We start from the raw sequence: 20,893 nt of genomic DNA, 5'->3' as shown, positions 1-20,893 counted from the left end.
TACATACGATTATTGATTAATTCCCTTACAGCACCGCCGTCAATTGTCACCTTGTCAGTTGAAATGTCAACGCTCACCGAACCTCCTGACAATATACACCACTCTGCAGCGTTTTTTTTCATCTGTGTCTGGTTTCGTGGCGACGTAAAAATCAGCGCGACTTGGTGTAATGACGTCATGACTTTAGACAAGATCCGACTAGCGTCACTGACCGACCCGAGACTGACAAAGCGCGGGGCGAAAGGTCATGGATACTGCGCACCGAGCCACCTCAGTGGCGTGACCTCGTGTTTCTGTCCTCTCCCCCACCTGCGACCCAAACGGTGGCGTCCATTTTGATAGTTCTTGTGCATAGCGTTGAATCAATGTCGAGCCCTTTGTTAGGTAAATGTCACCTCCTTAGTCAGCCTTATGAGTGACATAAATGATATTCATTTGAGACATATTAAAACTGCCTAAAATCAAATTTTCAGATTCAGATTCAGATGTATTCGAATGAGGTCCACACAAAACGGTGGCTTTCCGCTCAGTCACGTCATACGGTGAAACAAAATGGAAAGTATGACACACGCACACAAGCATATATCCATCACCACAATTATACAAACACATCGAAACTGACTATCAGCGACTCGGACACATCTGTGCTGCATTCAGCAGCCTATAGCGACATAATAGCCCGCCTCAACGTAGCCTTAAATGCCGGCATGCCGGGCTCTATGCGCATGTCATTCATCAGCGACACACCTCGGTAACAAAGACGGCGTCTCCCAGACTCTGTGCGAATAGCGGGGAGGGTGAACGAATCGGCTCGTCTCGTTTGGTGCTGGTGCCGCTGGCAGGCTCTGGGTCCGATGGTCTGTCTTAAATACTCGGGCTGACCGGACACAATCACACGCTCGACGGCATATACCTACTGCGTGGTACGATACCAGCTGTTTAGCTGTGAACCACCCCAGCTGCCGTATAGCTCCGGACACATGGTCGTACCTCCTTTTACGGGTCACGACCCGTGTGCAAAAGTTCACAATCTTCTGCACACGGTGGAGCTGCGTTTATTTATTTAAACATACAACGACATCCACTCAAAGAGGGCTTTTCAGTCGAGGCACAGTTCCTAGACAAGATACAGTAAAATAAGAGTATTCACACTCAGGTCATAAAGCACACTCAATTAGGTACACATGTAAGCCTGCCAGATCACAACATGCGGACCGATCACCTTGCATCTGCCTGAATCGATATACGTGCGTTTCTGCGCACCGTTCGCCTGGATGTACTGGACAAGCCCTTCGAAATTATAAATTTGTTATACTTTTGAGCTGCACGGTACATGAATTGCCTGTTTCCATAGTTTGTTTTAACGCGCGGTAAGCTAAGTTGAGTTGACTGTCTGGTGTCGTGGGCAGCTCTCTCGCGGTTAAACACCAGTGATGATCGGATCATGTGAGGTCTGCCGGTTCTGATAATGTCATGGATCAAACAGATATCTGAATAAATAACTAACTGGTGGGCGGATAGCCAGCCTAATTCGCTTAAAACGCTACTAATATGATCATATTTTCTACGGCCTGAAATCACCCTTGCAGCGAAGTTAAATATTTTTTGGATTTTGGACACATTTGACTGATTTGCGCTGCCATTCACTTGTGCACAGTACCTTACATGAGAGAAAACGAGGGCGTCGATTATTTTCGGAAGCAATGCTTTAGGTAGGGCATATTTAACATTAAGTATACCGATAAGGATGCCGATGCACTTTTTAACAATTCGATCGATGTGACAATTGTAAGACAGTGACGGGTCCATAACAACTCCTAGGTTTTTCACTGTTTGCGAACATCTCAGCGTTTCACCCATAAACTCTATTGATGGAGAGTCAACCTGCCGAAGCTGTCGACTGTCTCCACACAGAATCATCTCGGTTTTGCCTGCGTTCACCTTTATACCATGTTGCAAAAACCATGTACAAGCGATATCAAACACTGTTTCAAGTGAAGCCCGCATCTCAGACAGTTTGTTGCGAGGTCCTGTGATAGCTATCTGGGCATCGTCAGCGTATCGAACTAAAGTGACACAAAGGCCATTCATGTGCGTTGGGATAAAACATGAGAAATCGTTGCTGAAAATATTGAACAGAAGCGGTCCCAAGCATGATCCCTGGAACGTTCCAATACCGATATTTTGAGATGAAGACAGTGTTTGGTCTATTCTGACGCGTTGTGTGTGCCCCTCAAGGTAACTCTGGATCCATCCGGTCGAAATTTGAAGCTGTTTCAATTTTGTTATCAGCATGCTGTGGTCAATAACATCAAAACAGCGACTAAGATCAATCAATGTTAATAAAGTTACTTCAGATTGGTCCATTCCTTTTAATATTTCATCAGTGATTGATATGAGCGCCGTACAGGTAGAGTGATTTTCTCTGAATCCATGTTGGTCTGTACTAAAAAGATGATAATGCTTGAGATAATTGATTATTTGACCATGAACCAATTTCTCGACTATTTTACAGATCGCTGGAACCGTCGTGACTGGTCTGAAATTTGAAGCGTTTGACGGATCACCCTTTTTGTGAATGGGGATGACAGTTGCACACTTCCAGCTGGAAGGCACGGTCTCTGTAACAATGCTAGTATTAATAATTTGTAGCAATACTGGCCCGATAAAATCGAAGCAGAGCTTGAGAATGTGCACGGGAATGTCGCCCTCCATTTTAGATCGGTTGTTAACTTAAAAACTGGTCTGTTTTACACATTCCACTATCCTTTTTTTAACGTTCCTAGGCATTGACTTAGATAAGCTGCAAGCATTTGCTAACACTGGAATTCTTAAATATTATACGTCTTATTAAATATTATGCATAGAAGACTAGAAGCACAGTATTTGATAAAATTGAGCCCATGGCCACGTAGCGACAAGCGGGCAGCTACATTTGAAAGATGCTCGACTTCTAGATAGATGCAGTCATTCTTTAGATGAGGGCAAAGGTCAAGCTCTTATAGGGCAGCAACAAAATTTGCAGCGTAGTGTTTTAAGTTAACCTTTTTGGATAAATTGCCCCATTATTCAAGAACTATTATAAAGCCTAGCAACAGAAAGCGCGGGGAAAAATTACGTACTTAGACGCAGCCGTAACAGGCTACATGATCTACTGATCACAATCCACCACAAATCAAATCACTCTCCATCACCCTCTTCTGGCAGCGCGTGATGTCTCGTCTCGATGGCATCTGATGACAGCCCGCCGGCCGTGACAGTTTGTCCGCCATGACAGTGCCACCCGGAATCGGTCACCGGTGGGGTCACGAGGGGTCGCTGACAGCTCGGGCTGAGCCGGTATAAAGTCGGGGTCGACGGCAGGACAGCTACTGCCGTGAGCCGGAGGCACCATGGCACGTCTGCGCTGGCTGCAGCCGCTGCTGCTGCTGGCGGTGTGGGTGGCACTCTCCGACGCCGCTCCAGCCGGTGAGATATATCAGTTCTGTCTTTGTCAAGCAGAACTGAAGTGATGCGCTTGAATAGTTAAATTCCGCAATTGCTGTGCAAATGCATGATAAAGTAAACCTAGAAACTGACTGAAAACAACAATGCCTACAGCTTTGAATATACAGCTTTGAATATGTAGAAGGTGTTAGTTGCACATACGGGTACATTCTAGAAAATAAACTTGGTTTTTCATAAACTGGACGGGTAAATAATAATTGGCTCATGCTTAATATAACTTTAAATACAAGTTTTCATGTTTCAGCTGTAGCGGCCTAGTGCCTATCGCTTTTTGACGAAGTAAGCACCTCTTGGCTCTCGTCTCTGCAATAGTCTTTTGAAACAGACGAAAGCTTCCTTTTCCTGTCGGTTATTATGTTCCCCCCCCCCCCTGGCCCTTTGTCATGATCATGACCCGCCATATCTGACCCGACTGTGTCTTTGATCTAACTGACCCATCTGCTGACCCCACTGACCCTCCCCCTTGACCTCACTGCCCCCCCCCCCCCTCTGACCGGCAGCCTCGCCCGGCTGTGGTGGTGACCGTTGTCCGCGCAAACGATGCTCGGATCACTCGGGAGGAGGTGGCGGATGTCCAGTTCCACCTCCTCCGCGCCTGAATGACGACCCTTACCAACACTGCCGCTGTAGGACCAAGAGCGGAAAGCGCTGCAAACGCCGGCGCAGGTCGCGCTCCAAGTCACGGTCTAAATCACGGTCCAAATCGCGGTCGAAATCGCGTTCCAAGTCGCGGTCGAGGTCGCGGTCCAAGTGTTTCTGCGAGTGCGACCGTGTGAGGATTGTTGACCAGCAGCCGGCGCGCCCTGTCTTCATTCCCGTTCCAGTGCCTGTAGGTACCGGTCCCTACCCTGAACCACAGGGCCCTGTCTACCCGGAGCCTCAGCACCCCCCGGTGGTGTACGAGCCCCCTCAGCAACACAATCCAAAGGTGTACCCCCAGCCGCGCCCGGCGCCGATCGTCCTGCCCGCCACCTGTGCCGAGGTCTGCCCTGGAAGGTCGTGTTCGCTGGATGACCATGGCAGGCCAGTCTGTTTGGAAATCGTCGAAGAGAGGGGACGACCCAGGAGACGCTGCAAGGGGAGGCGCAGGAAGTGCAAGGGAGACAGTTGCTCATCAAGCTCGTGCTCAACCTCGTCGTCCCGGTCAAGGTCAAAGTGAATCAATGGGAGGTCAAAGTGAATCAGTCGGAGGTCAAAGTGAATTACCAATCACGAGCGAGAACGCAGCGGCCCATATGAAGGCTGTTATGGCTACTGCTCAATTGAGAGCAGCACGCAGTTCGAAATAAAAAAGGTTGCATCCAATTCTTGGTTTAATGCTTAGTAGGCTCTCGACGGTTTTATATTATAATTAACATAGGTTATAGGTATCACGACAGCAGTATGTTAATTAACCAAGCGTAGCAAAAGGTATAACCCGCATGTCGTTTCCACGACTTTTGCGTTTGGAGGACAATGCAACGATAAATCGAAACATTGTTATATTGTTTTCTTTCATACAAATCTACTGTGCGCTGATTTGAAGTATATTATTCCTACGATTTTATTACAATCAGTGATAACAATTAATTCGCACGATTATAGGAATAACGTTCCATAAAATTCCTTTCATATGTCATAACCGAAAGAAGTCCTAGAACTAATTTTGCGGTCCTCATTAGGCACCAAGTCGCCATCCTAAAAATGACTTCACGTTTTTGCGCCTCATGGTTCGAACTACGGGCGCGCGCGCGCATCCGTCATACCGCAGAAGGCCACTCAAAGGTCAAAGGTTACGTCACGCGGCCGGCAGCACGTGCGGACACACCTAACCTCTGACACCGCGCACCACACTCGGTGGCGACAGACAGACCGGCCGACAAATGACAATAAACATCTGGGACTGACTGCACAACCTCCAATCCGTGTAGGCGCAGGAAATACGCTCTTTATGGACCATATTCCTCATGATCACTTTTCCATGGGCAAGGGACTCGAATCGAGATCACCAGTAAGGGATTGCGGGTGTTTCCTTGGGCAGCCTAATCCCTTTCGGGGCACTGATCCGGATCAGTGATGTCCATGGAAACGGGTCCATGTGTTGATGGTCCATGTGAGACCAAAACCACCGTTGGAGACCCTTGTGACTACGTAGACATGGTCCGCGAAAGGTCAAGGTCACGTATGGCTATCGGTAATTCAACGTCATGTGTGGATAGCGACAGTTGATCAATGTCAAATCTGATCCACGACATATCAAGGTCACGGCTGGTGTCTGATTCAACCGAGCCACATCTACGCCAGTTTTTTTTTTTGCATCTATGTAGTTAGGGAACCAACAACAGCCTACAAGCATTTCAATGCTGATTTCATCTATCACTACCAAGACGAGGTCTTAACCCGGCGGCCGCTGGGCCTCCGCGCCACCCGCCGGCCGCTGGGGGGGGGGCATAAAGTTGCCCCCCCCCCTTTACTTCTGCGACGATATCGTCGCAACGCGAAGAGATAGAGAAGCGAAACTTTGCACACATCTTCCTGAATACCTAGCCGAGGTGGTGTACAAATTTGGTGTCGATCCCATTTGAAATGACGTCACAGTGACGTCATAAGTGAAATTATAGATTTGCGACTCTCATATTCCTCACGATACATCACATATATGGGACCGAATATAAAGGGCCGATTATTGGTCAGAAACTAGATGGAAGTGTAGTAACATGTTTTAGGATGACAGCAGGTGCTGTCTAGTTCATTTACAGCCGAGTTTCATGCTCAGCGTCATCAGAAACGGTCCATATCGGAAAACGACAAAACTTTATGACGTCACTGTGACGTCATCTTAGGTGCTACAACCACCAAACTTTCCTCAAACATTGCCTAGGTATTCATTTGAAGCTATGCCAAGTTTCACGTTCGTAGCTCATCAGGTTTCGGAGATATTTTACAAAACGTAAAGGGGGGCAACTTTATGCCCCCCCCCCCAGCGGCTCGTGGGTTAAAACATAGTCCTGCCAATCACATCTCGCACCCACCCACCTCTAGGGTCAACCATTACCATACGGTGGCGGACGAGTCCAATGAATGTTTATTTTCATAGGTATCCAAGGTGGCGCTATGCGCAGGGATCTGGCATCCCAGTTCATCCACCGCCAGACGCGACCAGTCTCAGTGTGGGGTAGACTGGCGGCTGTATCGGTCTTGTGCTGGTTGCGGAGTGGTTGCGCTGATACGACTCAATAGACGAGGTAAGTGCGTTCATGGGGACGGCATGGGATTGCAATGAATCTATCGGAAGAAACTCATTCTATGGTGTAGTGGCGCTTATATGTTGACTGTTAAGCCTTTCTGTTTTCGCGTCACTGCCTGGAGCCCTCTCCCCTGCCGCGTTGCGTCAAGGCCCTACGTGGTGTGCCCCCCCCCCCTCCCCCGACTGTCTCGGCGGGATGAACTTTGACCTCGCCGACCGGCGATCAGCTGATTGTCGCTCCCTTGCGTGGAGAGAGGAGGGGTGACGGTTGGAACCGGTGAACTGGTGTAGCAGAGCAATCGGACCAACAATGTTCCTGCGAATCGTGTAGTTCACTCAGAGTTTGTGTCTGCATATGCAGTCGGTTCGAACTGGTGTGCGTCGTCGTCGTCGTCGCGTCGCTAACTGTTGAACCGGCCGGTGGCGGCCGGACCGGCATGGTGACACATAAATGCTCGCTTTTTGAGGTAATTCATTCTGACCTCAACTGGCTGCAGTCGCCGTCTCAAGCGCAACTATGCGCGATTTGAGACTCGTATACATGTCGAGCTTCAGGCGCCGGTTCTCACACTTGAGCTCATGATTTACATAGGTAAAATAGCGTATCGAATTATGCGATAGGTATTCTATCTTTCGCCTCGGGAGCTCCTCCGCCCTATATACAACCACCGGGAGAACTGCGTCCGAACAGAAACTGATTGCAGGCTATGCTGCAATTTGCACAATACGACACTGAAACAACAAAGGCCCATATAAAAGCTTTTTTATATGGGCTTGGTTCGACCCGAGTCCTACAAATGATTTCGGCATTTTATCATAAGCTTTACGACTTTGCAGGTAAAGAATGGCTTTTGTATCCCTAAAATGAACGATTAGAGCCCTACCAATAAATCTCTGAAGTAGGTATATATGTTACAGTTAGTATGCGAAATCCGTTAGTTTGCAACGCAACTAGTTTCGTTGCAAACTAACGGATTTCGCATACTAACTGTAACATATATACGTTTGTGTGTTCTACAAAGGCTGACAGTGCGCTCTCACGGCCGTGCCGATCAATGTCACCCTTTCCAGTCTTTCTGGACTGCTGGCGGCTCAGCTAGACGGCCAGTAGTCCAACAATGAGTCTAGACTCGTAACTCGTAATTATATATCAATAAAGAGCATGAGCCATGTCTGACTTTTCCTTCATTGGTGGCGTCAACTTTTGGGCGCTCGGTTTCTAGTGGGACTTGCCCCTTTCATTGTTTATTGTATTTAGAGTTGAAACCATCTTGTTTTCTAAAATTGTGGGATGAGGGGCAGTTATTTGGCCGACTTTTGGATACCGGCTTGTGCGCCGCATCTGCTGAGCCCGTCCAGTTGAGAGGCCATATTTGTATTTATTTTCCAGGTTTTAGCCGTGTTCAAGACGATAAATGTCCCTCTGTGGTCTACTTACCAAATCGAGGCCGTCCGTTATCAGCAAAGGTGAGTGCTATGGACCATTGACCAACTACATTGTAATTAGTCGGTTTCGACTTCATGGGTCGTGCCCTGGTTCCGCCGGTTTTGCCGATAATTGTGCCTTTGTTGATGGTTTTGTTGGTTTCGCTGCTTGTGAACGTCGTAAAGTGTGGCGGCTATGGATTTTTTTCGGGGTGCGGATCACGAATATCATGTTAGTTTTGATCACACATGACGTCTTCATGCATTTAGGCCAGGTCGGGTCAGGTCAGGTCAGGTCAACCAGTGGGGGTCCTGACGGGTATTCGTCGAAGGTGTTAACCGCCTCTGACAGCTTCGTAACATGTTACGAAGGCACCAACACTACTTCGTAAATGTTCAAATGGTTGCTAGTGACCTCACCTCATAACAAGTTTCAATGTCTGCCATAGCTACAGCGAGTGACCGATCACTTTAAAACTTTCAGCGATTGCTAAGAGCAATAGTGTGTACAAAAGATATCTCTAAGAATTTCGATATCAATGACCTACGGTCAGGTCAATTTTACGACCTCCCCATTACCTATACCTGAGCCAATGGGAGAAAACTGAAATGCGCCTCTTTTAGACGAGAGCCATTATAAACACTCCCAAACACTGAATTACAAGTAACTTAGACACACTGAACATGGAAATGGTGTCCGTGAACCTTGTTTATGCCCCTGACTCCTGAGGTCATCTCAGGTCACGAATGGTATCTAAAAGCTTTTTTCGCGGGTACCTTCTGATAGAGGCGTGCTAGAGCGATGAAAACTCCTGAGATGTGTTCAGCTCGACGATACGGATCGACTGATTTGCAACAGGACCCTTTCCGGTCAGGTCATGACCTTGACCTAAGGTCAAATTTTCAAGTTGACCTTTCAAGGTGAAATTATAGTTCATTCGATGCGTCTTGACGAGAGAAACACGATGCCGGTAAAAGTAAGCTAGTCGTGCAAGGGTTGAGTCAAAAGTTATTGCAAAAAACTTTCCGACAAAATCGGCTGTTTTGGCAGTTTTTGCCCCCTGCAGGGAAAACCGTTGACGTTAGGACAAATATGAGAGAATTACTCAGAAAGGACGTATCACGTACATACATAGGGCTATCGAATGCCCTTTTCCGCGGCGCTGTAGCTCTATTGGTTCCCGAGTTATGCGTTGGCTTCTTGGAAATTGTCGACATTCAACGTGAAAATCAGCGAAATTTTTCCTCAATGACCTCTGGTGACCTGACCTTTGACCTGACCACAGGGGCGTCGCCACGGATTTTTGAGTGGGGGGGGGGGTCGGGTTTCCGGTCTTCGTCTTGATGGGTAGGGGTGTTTTTAGCCACACTCCCGGTTTTTTCGTGTGCCCGGAGAAAAACCTCGGCGCGCAGCGCCGCGAAAGCAGCGGTATATCTTGTTGTACATCAATTTTGCATCGTGCATAAAAATCCAGCACAGGTCACCTAAGGTCAGGTCACAATGTCATGTCAACAGTCAAGTTCAGTTTTAATGCCTCTAAAAACTGCAATCTTTTCATTCCTATAGATTATCTCCTATAAGTCTGAAATTTGGTGTAATGAATGGGATTATAAGTGCCAACAGTTCATGAATCTAGGATTTTACATCTGAGAAGTGAAGTCAGGTCAAATAGGTATGTGACCTCACCAATCATGATAAGATATGGGAAAAAGCACGATGTCCTCTACTTTGAAAGAATATGCTAAAAACGCTAGATACTTTTGTAGCCATGGCACCTTGTTCATTTTAGAGACAAGGTGCAGCTAATGACCAGTGGTGACTGGAATGGTCAGTGATTGGTCATCAAAGATCTCTAACACATTTTCGACAACAACTTTCGATGAAGACGTTGTAGAGCGATGACAGCACCTGGAGTGTGTTCAGCTCAGTAACACAGATCGATCCATATGCAGCAGGTTCTTTTCCGGTCAGGACATGACCTTTACCTGATGTTAAGTTTTCTATTCAAGTTTTTAAGTTCAAATTGTAGGCCATGCGAGTGCGACGTGTTTTGACGAAACAAAAACGATGGTGATAACCTGGATGTCATACACATTCACTGAATCATAGGTTGTTACAGAACAAATGTTTCGGCAAAATCCGTCCGTTTAGCTGTTTGGACTCTATGGTACATAAGCCATAGACCCGAAGTCATATCTGAAGCGAAGTTGGCGAAAGAGCTTTAAAAAGCTATCGAATACGCTTTCTGTGTCGCTGTAACTCTTATTCGTGTTTTACGGGTCGCTAAGATAAAACGTTTTCCAACGTAACGCTGAAGGCATGCTTTCGGCCCCTGATCGAGGTAGAGCTTCGCGGAAGAGCGAGGATGCTACCCGTGCACTGGCGGATCCAGGGGGGGGCATTAGGGGCATATGCCCCCCCCGACAGGAGCCTGGGGAGGGCATTCAGTACAAGTATGCCCCCCCCCCGTTCAAAATCTTACGCCTATAACGAGGAACTAAATAAACATGGATTAGAAAGTCTTCCTATGTAACTACTTTTGTGATCAGAGTCGTTTTAGTAACCTCAATTTAGTTGTCATTGCTTTATTTTGTCTAAAAGTATGTTGCTTCTTAGTTCTTACAACAGGGAAGTCATGCCGCTTCAAGTTTCAACCCTTTTGACCGTATTGTCTAACGATGGCACTCATATTGCGCAAACCAGGAATCGGCCGCCGCCTATGCTTGGGAATAGGGACGGTTAGAATATGATTTACCTGTATGGCCACAGCCAGTGCAGCGTAACCGGGGGGGGGGGGGCACAAGGGGCGCGTGCCGCCTCATTAGATGCATGGTGCCCTATGGGCCCGAGAGGCCCTGCAGTGCCAATTGGCCGCTCAGGGTCCAAGCGTGCCTTATTTCGACTGAGATAACACCCGCAGGACTCGTGAGAGCACCTCACGGAGTAACGGGCTCCTGGGTCGCCACATATCACACATCTCCATAAGGGCCCCACTCCGGCCTCTGAGGGCCCTGTGCTGGCCTCTGAGTGACCTTGCTGACCTATTAAGCGTCAGCTCTAATTAGAGTCCTGGCCCATACCCGCATGGAACGGCTCCACACCAGTGTCTCTGAGGGCCCATAACGGCGCCTTTGAGGGTCTCACACCGGCGCCTTTGAGGGCCCAACACCGCCAATCTGAGGGACTAACACCAATCTTTTTTAAGGACCTACATCGGCGGCGGCTCTGAGGGCCCCACACTGGCGCCTCTGAAGGTCTTACACAGGCGCATCTGACGGCTACCTACCTGCAACTCAGTGGGCCCCACACTGGTGACTCTGAGGGCTCCCAGTGACGCCTGAGAGTACCACGCCGGTCTCCAGGATCCCACAGGGCTCCTGAAGGCCTCTGCTGGCCCTTGCTGGTCTCTTGAAGACCCCTTGCCCCCATGCATGTGTCTCTGAGGAGTGAGGACTCCCACAACGATGCCTTTGAAAGTCTTCACCGGCGACTGTGAGGGCACCACATAGACACGTCTGAGGGCCCTACACCGCCACCTCTGACACACCAGTGTCTCCTGAGGTCCCACATCGGCGACTCTGAGGGTCCCACACCGGCGCCTCTGGGGCCCCACACCAGTGCCTCTGGCAGTCAGCCACCGGTAACTCTGTAGGTCCTACACCGGTGACTCTGAGGGTCCCACACCGGCGCCTCTGGGGCCCCACACCAGTGCTTCTGGCAGTCAGCCACCGGTAACTCTGTAGGTCCTACACCGGTGACTCTGAGGGCCCCACCGGCGTCTGAGAGTACCATGCCGATCTCTAAGGACTCCACAGGGCTCCTGAAGATACTGCCGGCCCTCACTTGCCGGCCTGTGAAGGCCCATTGTTGGCATCATACGGTCCGTTACCGGCCTCTGAGGGCCCTTTGTCGGTCTCTGAGAGGTCCTACTGGGTTATTAAGCATTCGCATTTCGCACCAACAACTCCAAGGGCCCCACACACAGCCATCTGTGAATGGTGTGGGCTTAGCGCCACACCAGTGTCTGAGGCACCACAACGGCGTCCATGTGAGGGCCTCACACCAGCACCTTAGAGGGCTCACACCGGCTCCTTTGTGGTTCCTGCACCAGTGCCTCTGAGGGTCCCACACCACTGCCTCTGGGGAACCCACACCGATAGCTTTGATGGTCCCACGCCAGTACCTCTTAAGGTGCCACACCGGCGGCCCTGGGTCGCCTCTATAGGTACACCAGTCATTCTGAGGGCCCCACCGGCCCCACCAATTTTCGTCGATTTCTGGCGCTTCCCGGGTATTTGTCCCAAAAGCCTCCTCCTCCTGGATCTGCCAATGGGGTTCAGGTGTCCTACAATTTCTGTTTTTTTTTTTTTAGAAAAAAAACTCGTGTCAGGGCTATGACGAAAAATAAGTGGCCTAAATCCGATGAGAAAACAGGATTTGGGGGTACCTTAGGTTTGGCTCCGTGACCTGGTATGCCCCCCCCGCGCTGACACCCTGGATCCGCCAGTGTACCCGTGATGAGAGAAAGCCGATGATGCCCAATTTCAAGGTCTTGGCCGGGTCACCTAAGGTCAACGCCCAAAAGCAGGAAAAATCTGGCCGCCTGCTAGAACTTTGCGAGCCGTAGCTGTTATCGGGGTCCGCGAGTACGAGTTCGATGTTAGTTTTGAACAAAGATGATGACCCCATGCATTTGGGGTAGATCGGGTCGGGTCAGGTCAGGTCGACCAGCAGGCTTCCTGCCGGCCATCTAGAGTGGGTGACTGACAACCACCAACGATAGCTTCGTAACAACATTATACATAACCACCATTTATCAAAACTACTTCTTATGTTCAAACGGGCGCTAAACTCGAAATCAGCCCCAAAAACTACACTTGTAAGTGGAAGCAAATAAAACTCAAAAAGTTAACTAAGGTCATCCATATTCGAATCAGGGCCAATACATTTTTACAGAAGGTGTAAAATTCATTAACTCGAGGTCACTGGAAGTTTCGTTGCAAAGTACTCCCTTTTGCTCGTCTTATTAGGAAAGCCCGAGAGGGGTCCACATCTGACCCCATTTCCCTATGCAGCCGCAGGTCCGAGCGTAGTCAGGGCTGAGGCTAGCCAGTTACCTCGTAGTTACTGATACGTCATCCGACGAATCGACTATAACCATTATTTTGACAATCAGACGAACGCTTGGGTCAGTTTTGACACGCTCGCTCATTTGAGGGATAAAAAGGGACTAGAATAGTGGCTACTTTAACCCTATTAGTGGCAGGCTCCTGGCTACCCCTATTAGTGGCAGGGGGGGGGGGCTGTTTACGATCCCCCCTGATATCTCGAGATCTAACGGGCCGATTTTCAAAATTCAAACGGCATTCGATTTTGCTCAACGTGATCTACATTTCTAAAAAAAATAAAAATTAAAAAACGTCAATAGGGGGTAGAGGGGGGTAAAACGGGCAAATTGCAGATACATTTTAGACTGTTTATCACGGCCAGGTTTCTGAACCAATCTTAACGCAACTTTTGCCGATCGATAGAGAATGAACCAGGAATCACATGGATCCTAAAAATATGCATTTTCAAAAATCATAGGCGGATACAGATCATTGAGATTGGGGGTACACAAAAAGTATAGTAAATAAGGTTTTTGTTGGTACGGTTTCTAAAAAGGGTGGCAATGGTCTTGTTATGTTACAATTTTCTTATGAGAGAACGACTACAATTGTATTGGTCATGCATAGGCGGTGTCAGGGCACCTATGTTGGGAGGTAAAACATAACCCCCCTTTTTGGACGTGGATCCGCCTATTATAGCAAAAACGTGTCAAAAGAGGATGCACAATACCTTTGTATATGTTATCACATGATACCTTTCATTCACTGTTCGTAAAACTGGCGCATACAGTTATAATACATCAGCATCGTGATGTTCGCCCAAATGACTCGCTTCACGAATAGGACCCCCCAATTCCCAGTGCTCTGGAGCCGCCCCTGGTAAAGTTATGAACTTGAAATTTTCAGGGAATGTGCCCAATTTAATTTTAGGAAAAGGCAGAAAATTTCAGCATCGTAGCTTCAGCGGTTTCGGAGATATTCCCGAAAAACCTGAGGGGTGGATGAAAACATCCCCCCCTGCCACTAATAGGGTTAACATATTGTCATGCTGATGTTCCAGCCCACAGCTTACTGACCTACATAGGCGCGGGAACCGTGGGGGGTGTGGGGGGGCAGTGGGGGCAGCTTGTCCCTACAACTCTGGGGCCGTGGGGGCGGTGCCCCCACAACTTCGAGACGAAATACTGCACTTCTTTGCAAATGTTTTCTTTTTTGTTGAAAAGCCAAGGGATGAAAAATAAGTGGCCTAAAACAGGTGAGAAAACTAGATTTGGGGGTACCCTAGGTTGATCTCTACTATGGTGTGCCCCCCAGTCTGAAAGTAGTTCCCGCGCCCCTGCTGACTGAAGTAATAGGGACTAGGGAGCTCTTGAAGTGATTCTGAATCTGACGTTGTATTTGTTGATGTTGCTGACGCCAACTTCCCTGACATGATAGCTAAAAAAGCATACTCAGCATCGCCAAAAGTGGGGGGGTCGACCCCCCCGGTTCTGACGAGTGGGGGGTCGCGACCCCCGCGACCCCCCCCGTCGGCGACGCCCCTGCCTGACCAAAAAAGTGACCGAAGTGATTTCGTCATTTGTTTTGGCGCTCTTTCGAACGCCACCTTCCGCGTATCGCTACGTGGCCCAGGAACCGAGTTACAAGGGGGGGGGGTTCAACACCCCCCCCAGCAGGGCGTGGAAATCCATGACCCCCAACAGCCCGCGGGTTAACCCAAGCAGCAGATTTTTGTGTTTCAGGGTCTGTCACTAAACTCAGTAAATATTTGTATTTGTAGCGCCTGCCGACTGCCACTTAGCACCGGCACCCGATCATGGGACCGTATTAGAGCCGGCGATGATCACGGAACATTAGTGTCGGGGCAGACTGCGGCGGGGCAGACTGCGGCGACCCCTAGGAGGAACAATTGGGGAGAGCAACGTTCGACGGGTGGCAGCGCTGGACGAGATAATCGGGCAATACTTTGATATTGATGGGAGAGAAATAATGTCAGTGTTTGCCCTCACCAGGCATGTTGCCACGACAATGGCAGAATGTAGTGTAGTACCCCTCCCCGGGCCCGCCGCGGGCTGGCAGCGGCGGCCGGAGCCGGTCCGACCTTTAGCCGGCCGGGTCAGGTAACCGGGACGGCCGCGCCCGGGCGGCCGGGAGACGGAGTCGGGTGCCCGCCGGCGAGCCGTCGGCAAGGGCGCGGGGCACATTAGTCGAGTTGAATGTTCACTGTTCAGTCTTGAGTGCGAGTGATGTATGTGTGAATCGATATGTGAGCAGCAAAATCCAACAAGAAAGCAGAATCCGTGAAGGAGGGGCGGCGCTGGCAAGCATCACCACCATAGTCTTCCTACGCCGAACGGGTTCCACACCAACGTGCATCAGCGAGAGTAAAACTAGGATCCTACTGTGGTCGCGATGGCCCCTCGCCGGCGAAAAAACTGCAGGTATGTTACTGGACATTCCCTGCTACCTAACTAGGTCTGTCGACGGCTTTCACCGCGTGCATGGGGAGATTACCCCCCCCCCCCCCGGCGCCGGGCGCCATTTTGTCTCGCCCGTTCCTCGCCGCGTCCCATAACACGCCGGTGGTGATTGACACTTGCACCTTACTCACTCATGTGATCGCTAACGGCGATTCAATATAGCATACATGATAAGAGTTTGTCCCCATCGCCCCCCCCCCTAGCCGAGGCCGGGCGTCGTGCGCCACATTACTGACCATAACGAGCCCTACACTGACTGGAATCAGGTGTCTCACCACCTGCAATGTGCCTGGGGAGCAGCTCACCCCGGTGTGATTTGCTCAGTGTATGAACCTGTGACTTTCTGTACATTTATCTTGTGCCCGGCCAACCAGGATGACCTCCTCTTCCGTACCTACAATGGTTCTTTCCACCCATGTCATTGCTTGCCTGGCCCCAGTCATTTACCGGGGTTACATGAGCAAGTAAATGCGTATCAGGAACGGATTTTCCTATTCGCTCACCATTGTAGTCCGTTTGTAATGCGTATTAACTCTGCTCATGTAACCCCGAGCATTGACGTTCTTAGCCTGCCATGCATTTTTTAGCCCTATATACTCTTTGCTTGCCTGGCATCAGTATTGATGTCCATGGCCTACGCCCAATGCCCTGTCGCCCTGACGCCATCTTGGCGGGTCCGACCAGCCATTGTGTGATCGTGACGTCAGCACTAGGTGGCACTTCCAACGCTGGTAGCGCCGCAGGCGGCGGCAGCAACGATAGCTACTGATGGTCACGTGGTTGCCAGCGGCGCAGGCGCGAGCGTGTGACACTTGACCGTCCTCCGCACCGGGGGGCGGCCGGGTGACTCATTCGGCGTGACGTCAGCTGCCCTTGACAAGGCCGTGACGGGCCTGTGGCCGGCGGTCGGACTGCCGTTGATCGGGGGTGTTGCCTTGCACCGGTCTGCAGCGGACCGACTGGGGGTCAGGTCACTGCTGGCAATGTGCCACTCTATAGATGCACGTATGCCTGCTGCTATGCTGCATTGCCGCCATGGGCCTGTCCACCGACCGTATACCTACACGGAACGCGCACCTACCTGACACCAGTTGGCAGCACCAGACTGTGACGCAAAGATGCATTTCCGACCCGGCGCCAAGGCTGAGAAATAATAAGGGTCGGCAGACACCCCCTCCGCCGGCGCCTGTTTGCAGTAGTGGCCCTGTCCCATCCCCTCACCTGTCCACTTAGACTCCCCTACAGACATCAAGGGCTGTTTGTGATAGCTGCATCTACACACATGCACGGCTGTCCGCGATAGCCCCACCTACAGACAGGCACGGCTGTCCGCGATAGCCTCACCTACAAAAAGGCACGGCTGTCCGCGATAGCCTCACATGCCGACATGCACGGCTGTCCGCGATAGTCTCACCTGCAGACGTGTGCAGCTGTCCGCGATAGCCTCACCTGCAGACATGGACGGCTGTCCGCGATGGCCCCACATTGTAACACATCAGGCTGTCCGCGATAGCCTCACATACCGACATGCACGGCTGTCCGCGATAGTCTCACCTGCAGACGTGCGTGGCTGTCCGCGATAGCCTCACCTGCAGACATGGACGGCTGTCCGCGATGGCCCCACATTGTCACACGTCAGGCTGTCCGCGATAGCCTCACCTACAAAAAGGCACGGATGTCCGCGATAGCCTCACCTGCGGACATGCACGGCTGTCCGCGATAGCCTCACATACCGACATGCACGGCTGTCCGCGATAGTCTCACCTGCAGACGTGCACGGCTGTCCGCGATAGCCTCACCTGCAGACATGCACGGCTGTCCGCGATAGCCTCACATACCGCCGATAGTCTCACCTGCAGACGTGCGCGGCTGTCCGCGATAGCCTCACCTGCAGACATGGACGGCTGTCCGCAATAGCCTCACATGCCGACATACACAGCTGTCCGCGATAGTCTCACCTGCAGACGTGCGTGGCTGTCCGCGATAGCCTCACCTGCAGACATGGACGGCTGCCCGCGATGGCCCCACATTGTAACACGTCAGGCTGTCCGCGATAGCCTCACCTACAAAAGGCACGGCTGTCCGCGATAGCCTCACCTGCAGACATGCACGGCTGTCCGCGATGGCCTCACCTGCATACATGGACGGCTGTCCGCGATGGCCCCACATTGTAACGTCAGGCTGTCCGCGATAGCCTCACCTACAAAAAGGCGCGGCTGTCCGCGATAGCCTCACCTGCAGGCACGCACGGCTGTCCGCGATGGCCTCACCTGCAGACATGGACGGCTGTCCGCGAAGGCCCCACATTGTAACCCGTCAGGCTGTCCGCGATAGCCTCACCTACAAACAGGCAAGGCTGTCCGCGATCGCCTCACCTGCAGACATGCACGGCTGTCCGCGATAGCCTCACCTGCAGACATGGACGGCTGTCCTCGATGGCCCCACATTGTGACACGTCAGGCTGTCCGCGATAGCCCTACCTACATACATGCAAGGCTGTCCGAGACCTCGCCTCCAGACATGCACAACTGTCCGCGATAGCGAGGCTAAAAGAAGAAAAGAGAAAAAAAGCACGGCTGTCCGCGATAGCCTCACCTGCACACATGCACAGCTGTCCGCGATAGTCTCACCTGCAGACGTGCACGGCTGTCCGCGATAGCCTCACCAAAAAAAGGCACGGCTGTCCGCGATAGCCTCACATGCCGACATGCACGACTGTCCGCGATAGTCTCACCTGCAGACGTGCTCGGCTGTCCGCGATAGCCTCACCTGCAGACATGGACGGCTGTCCGCGATGGCCCCACATTGTAACACGTCAGGCTGTCCGCGATAGCCTCACATGCCGACATGCACGGCTGTCCGCGATAGTCTCACCTGCAGACGTGCGTGGCTGTCCGCGATAGCCTCACCTGCAGACATGGACGGCTGTCCGCGCTGGCCCCACATTGTAACACGTCCGGCTGTCCGCGATAGCCTCACCTACAAAAGGCACGGCTGTCCGCGATAGCCTCACCTGCAGACATGCACGGCTGTCCGCGATAGCCTCACCTGCAGACATGGACGGCTGTCCTCGATGGCCCCACATTGTAACACGTCAGGCTGTCCGCGATAGCCTCACCTACAACAAGGCACGGTTGTCCGCGATAGCCTCACCTGCAGACATGGCCGGCTGTCCGCGATGGCCCCACATTGTGACACGTCAGGCTGTCCGCGATAGCCCTACCTACATACATGCAAGGCTGTCCGAGATAGCCCCACCTATAGACATGCCCGGCTGTCCGCGATAGCCTCACCCCCAGACATGCACGGCTGTCCGCGATAGCGAGGCTACAAAAAGGCACGGCTGTCCGCGATAGCCTCACCTGCAGACATGCACGGCTGTCCGCAAGTCTCACCTGCAGACGTGCACGGCTTTCCGCGATAGCATCACATGTAGACATGGACGGCTGTCCGCGATGGCCCCACATTATGACACGTCAGGCTGTCAGCGATAGCCCTACCTACATACATGCAGGGCTGTCCGAGATAGCCCCACCTATAGACATGCCCGACTGTCCGCGATAGCCTCACCTCCAGACATGCCCGGCTGGCCGCGATAGCGAGGCTACAAAAGGCACGACTGTCCGCGGTAGCCTCACCTGCAGACATGCACATTGCACGGCTGTCCGCGATAGTCTCACCTGCAGACGTGCACGGCTGTCCGCGATGGCCTCACCTGCAGACGTGGACGGTTGTCCGCGATAGCCCCACGTTGTGACAGGTCAGGCTGTCCGCGCTACCCCCTGCCTACATACATGCAGGGCTGTCTGCGATAGCCCCACCTAAAAAATACCCGGCTGTCCGCGATAGCCCTACCTACATACATGCAGGGCTGTCCGCGATCGCCCTATTGGCGTCTTTCAGCTACGCAAGAAGGAATCGGCAGACACAGACACCTGGGCGAGCGAGGAGGGGAAGTTGAGACTGTGTTTGCGCCAAAAGAGAAAACAACCAAGGTAGGTGGTAGGTAACTACACCTGCGCTATCTACATCAGCTGCCCCGCATGACACTAATGGGACCGTATTAGAGCCGGCGATGATCACGGAACATTAGTGTCGGGGCAGACTGCGGCGGGGCAGACTGCGGCGACCCCTAGGAGGAACAATTGGGGAGAGCAACGTTCGACGGGTGGCAGCGCTGGACGAGATAATCGGGCAATACTTTGATATTGATGGGAGAGAAATAATGTCAGTGTTTGCCCTCACCAGGCATGTTGCCACGACAATGGCAGAATGTAGTGTAGTACCCCTCCCCGGGCCCGCCGCGGGCTGGCAGCGGCGGCCGGAGCCGGTCCGACCTTTAGCCGGCCGGGTCAGGTAACCGGGACGGCCGCGCCCGGGCGGCCGGGAGACGGAGTCGGGTGCCCGCCGGCGAGCCGTCGGCAAGGGCGCGGGGCACATTAGTCGAGTTGAATGTTCACTGTTCAGTCTTGAGTGCGAGTGATGTATGTGTGAATCGATATGTGAGCAGCAAAATCCAACAAGAAAGCAGAATCCGTGAAGGAGGGGCGGCGCTGGCAAGCATCACCACCATAGTCTTCCTACGCCGAACGGGTTCCACACCAACGTGCATCAGCGAGAGTAAAACTAGGATCCTAACAGACCCGCCCACCGCCCCACCGTCACCCCATTCCTTCCCAAGTCTCCTTCCCCTCCGCTCGGGGCGTCTTTCAGCTACGCAAGAAGGAATCGGCAGACACAGACACCTGGGCGAGCGAGGAGGGGAAGTTGAGACCGTGTTTCGTGTTTTATCGCTGTGTGACGCCTCTCTGTTTCCAACTTGTTCCGACCAGTCTGGGACTCGCTCCGCGTCTGCAGTGCCGTCGGGAAACCCAGGACTCTGACGCGAGCGCCACTACGGCCGTATTACGCAGCTGACTCCTCCGAGATGGCGCCCAACGACCGTACCAAGGTGGGTGACTGAGCTCCAAAGCCGGTAATCTAGAATCTGGCAATGCTCACCCTGAACCTTGACCGGCCTTGACCTGACCTCTGACCTAAGATAACTCTCCTTCTACTCTGACCTACCTTCTTCTTCAAGCATACATAGTTTTTTTTTTCTCCAATGGTCCGTATCGTCGTGAGCTTTCGATTGCCGTTTTTATCG

General features: G+C 51.7%; 2 protein-coding genes across 2 annotated transcripts in view; both read left to right on the top strand.

The window, feature by feature from the left end:
* Nucleotides 1–3,207: 3,207 nt before the first annotated feature.
* Nucleotides 3,208–4,812, top strand: LOC122391541 (female-specific protein transformer-like). Its single transcript, XM_043385578.1, has 2 exons — nt 3,208–3,468; nt 4,008–4,812. The coding sequence occupies exons 1-2, from the start codon at nt 3,393–3,395 to the stop codon at nt 4,664–4,666; spliced, it is 735 nt and encodes a 244-aa protein (XP_043241513.1). The 5' UTR covers nt 3,208–3,392; the 3' UTR covers nt 4,667–4,812.
* Nucleotides 4,813–6,657: 1,845 nt separating this feature from the next.
* Nucleotides 6,658–20,893, top strand: part of LOC122391545 (probable low-specificity L-threonine aldolase 2) — a 43,714-nt gene continuing 29,478 nt past the window's right edge. Inside the window, exons 1-3 of the mRNA XM_043385584.1 lie at nt 6,658–6,731; nt 8,124–8,200; nt 20,580–20,698. Of these exons, the coding sequence (XP_043241519.1) occupies nt 8,149–8,200; nt 20,580–20,698 (171 nt within the window). The 5' untranslated portion in view covers nt 6,658–6,731; nt 8,124–8,148. The remainder of the gene's footprint in view (nt 6,732–8,123; nt 8,201–20,579; nt 20,699–20,893) is intronic.

The sequence above is a fragment of the Amphibalanus amphitrite genome, unplaced genomic scaffold, assembly GCF_019059575.1.
Source record: "Amphibalanus amphitrite isolate SeventyFive unplaced genomic scaffold, NRLGWU_Aamphi_draft 000443F_arrow, whole genome shotgun sequence".
NCBI lineage: Eukaryota > Metazoa > Arthropoda > Thecostraca > Balanomorpha > Balanidae > Amphibalanus > Amphibalanus amphitrite.
The sequence above is the reverse complement of the archived record's forward strand: the minus strand, read 5'-3'. Positions and strand labels throughout refer to the sequence as shown.

Coding starts and splice junctions, on each gene's coding strand:
- LOC122391541 (XM_043385578.1), top strand. CDS start 3,393: ATGGCACGTCTGCGCTGGCTGCAGCCGCTGCTGCTGCTGGCGGTGTGG. Junction 3,469..4,007: donor CTCCGACGCCGCTCCAGCCG/GTGAGATATATC, acceptor TCTGACCGGCAG/CCTCGCCCGGCTGTGGTGGT.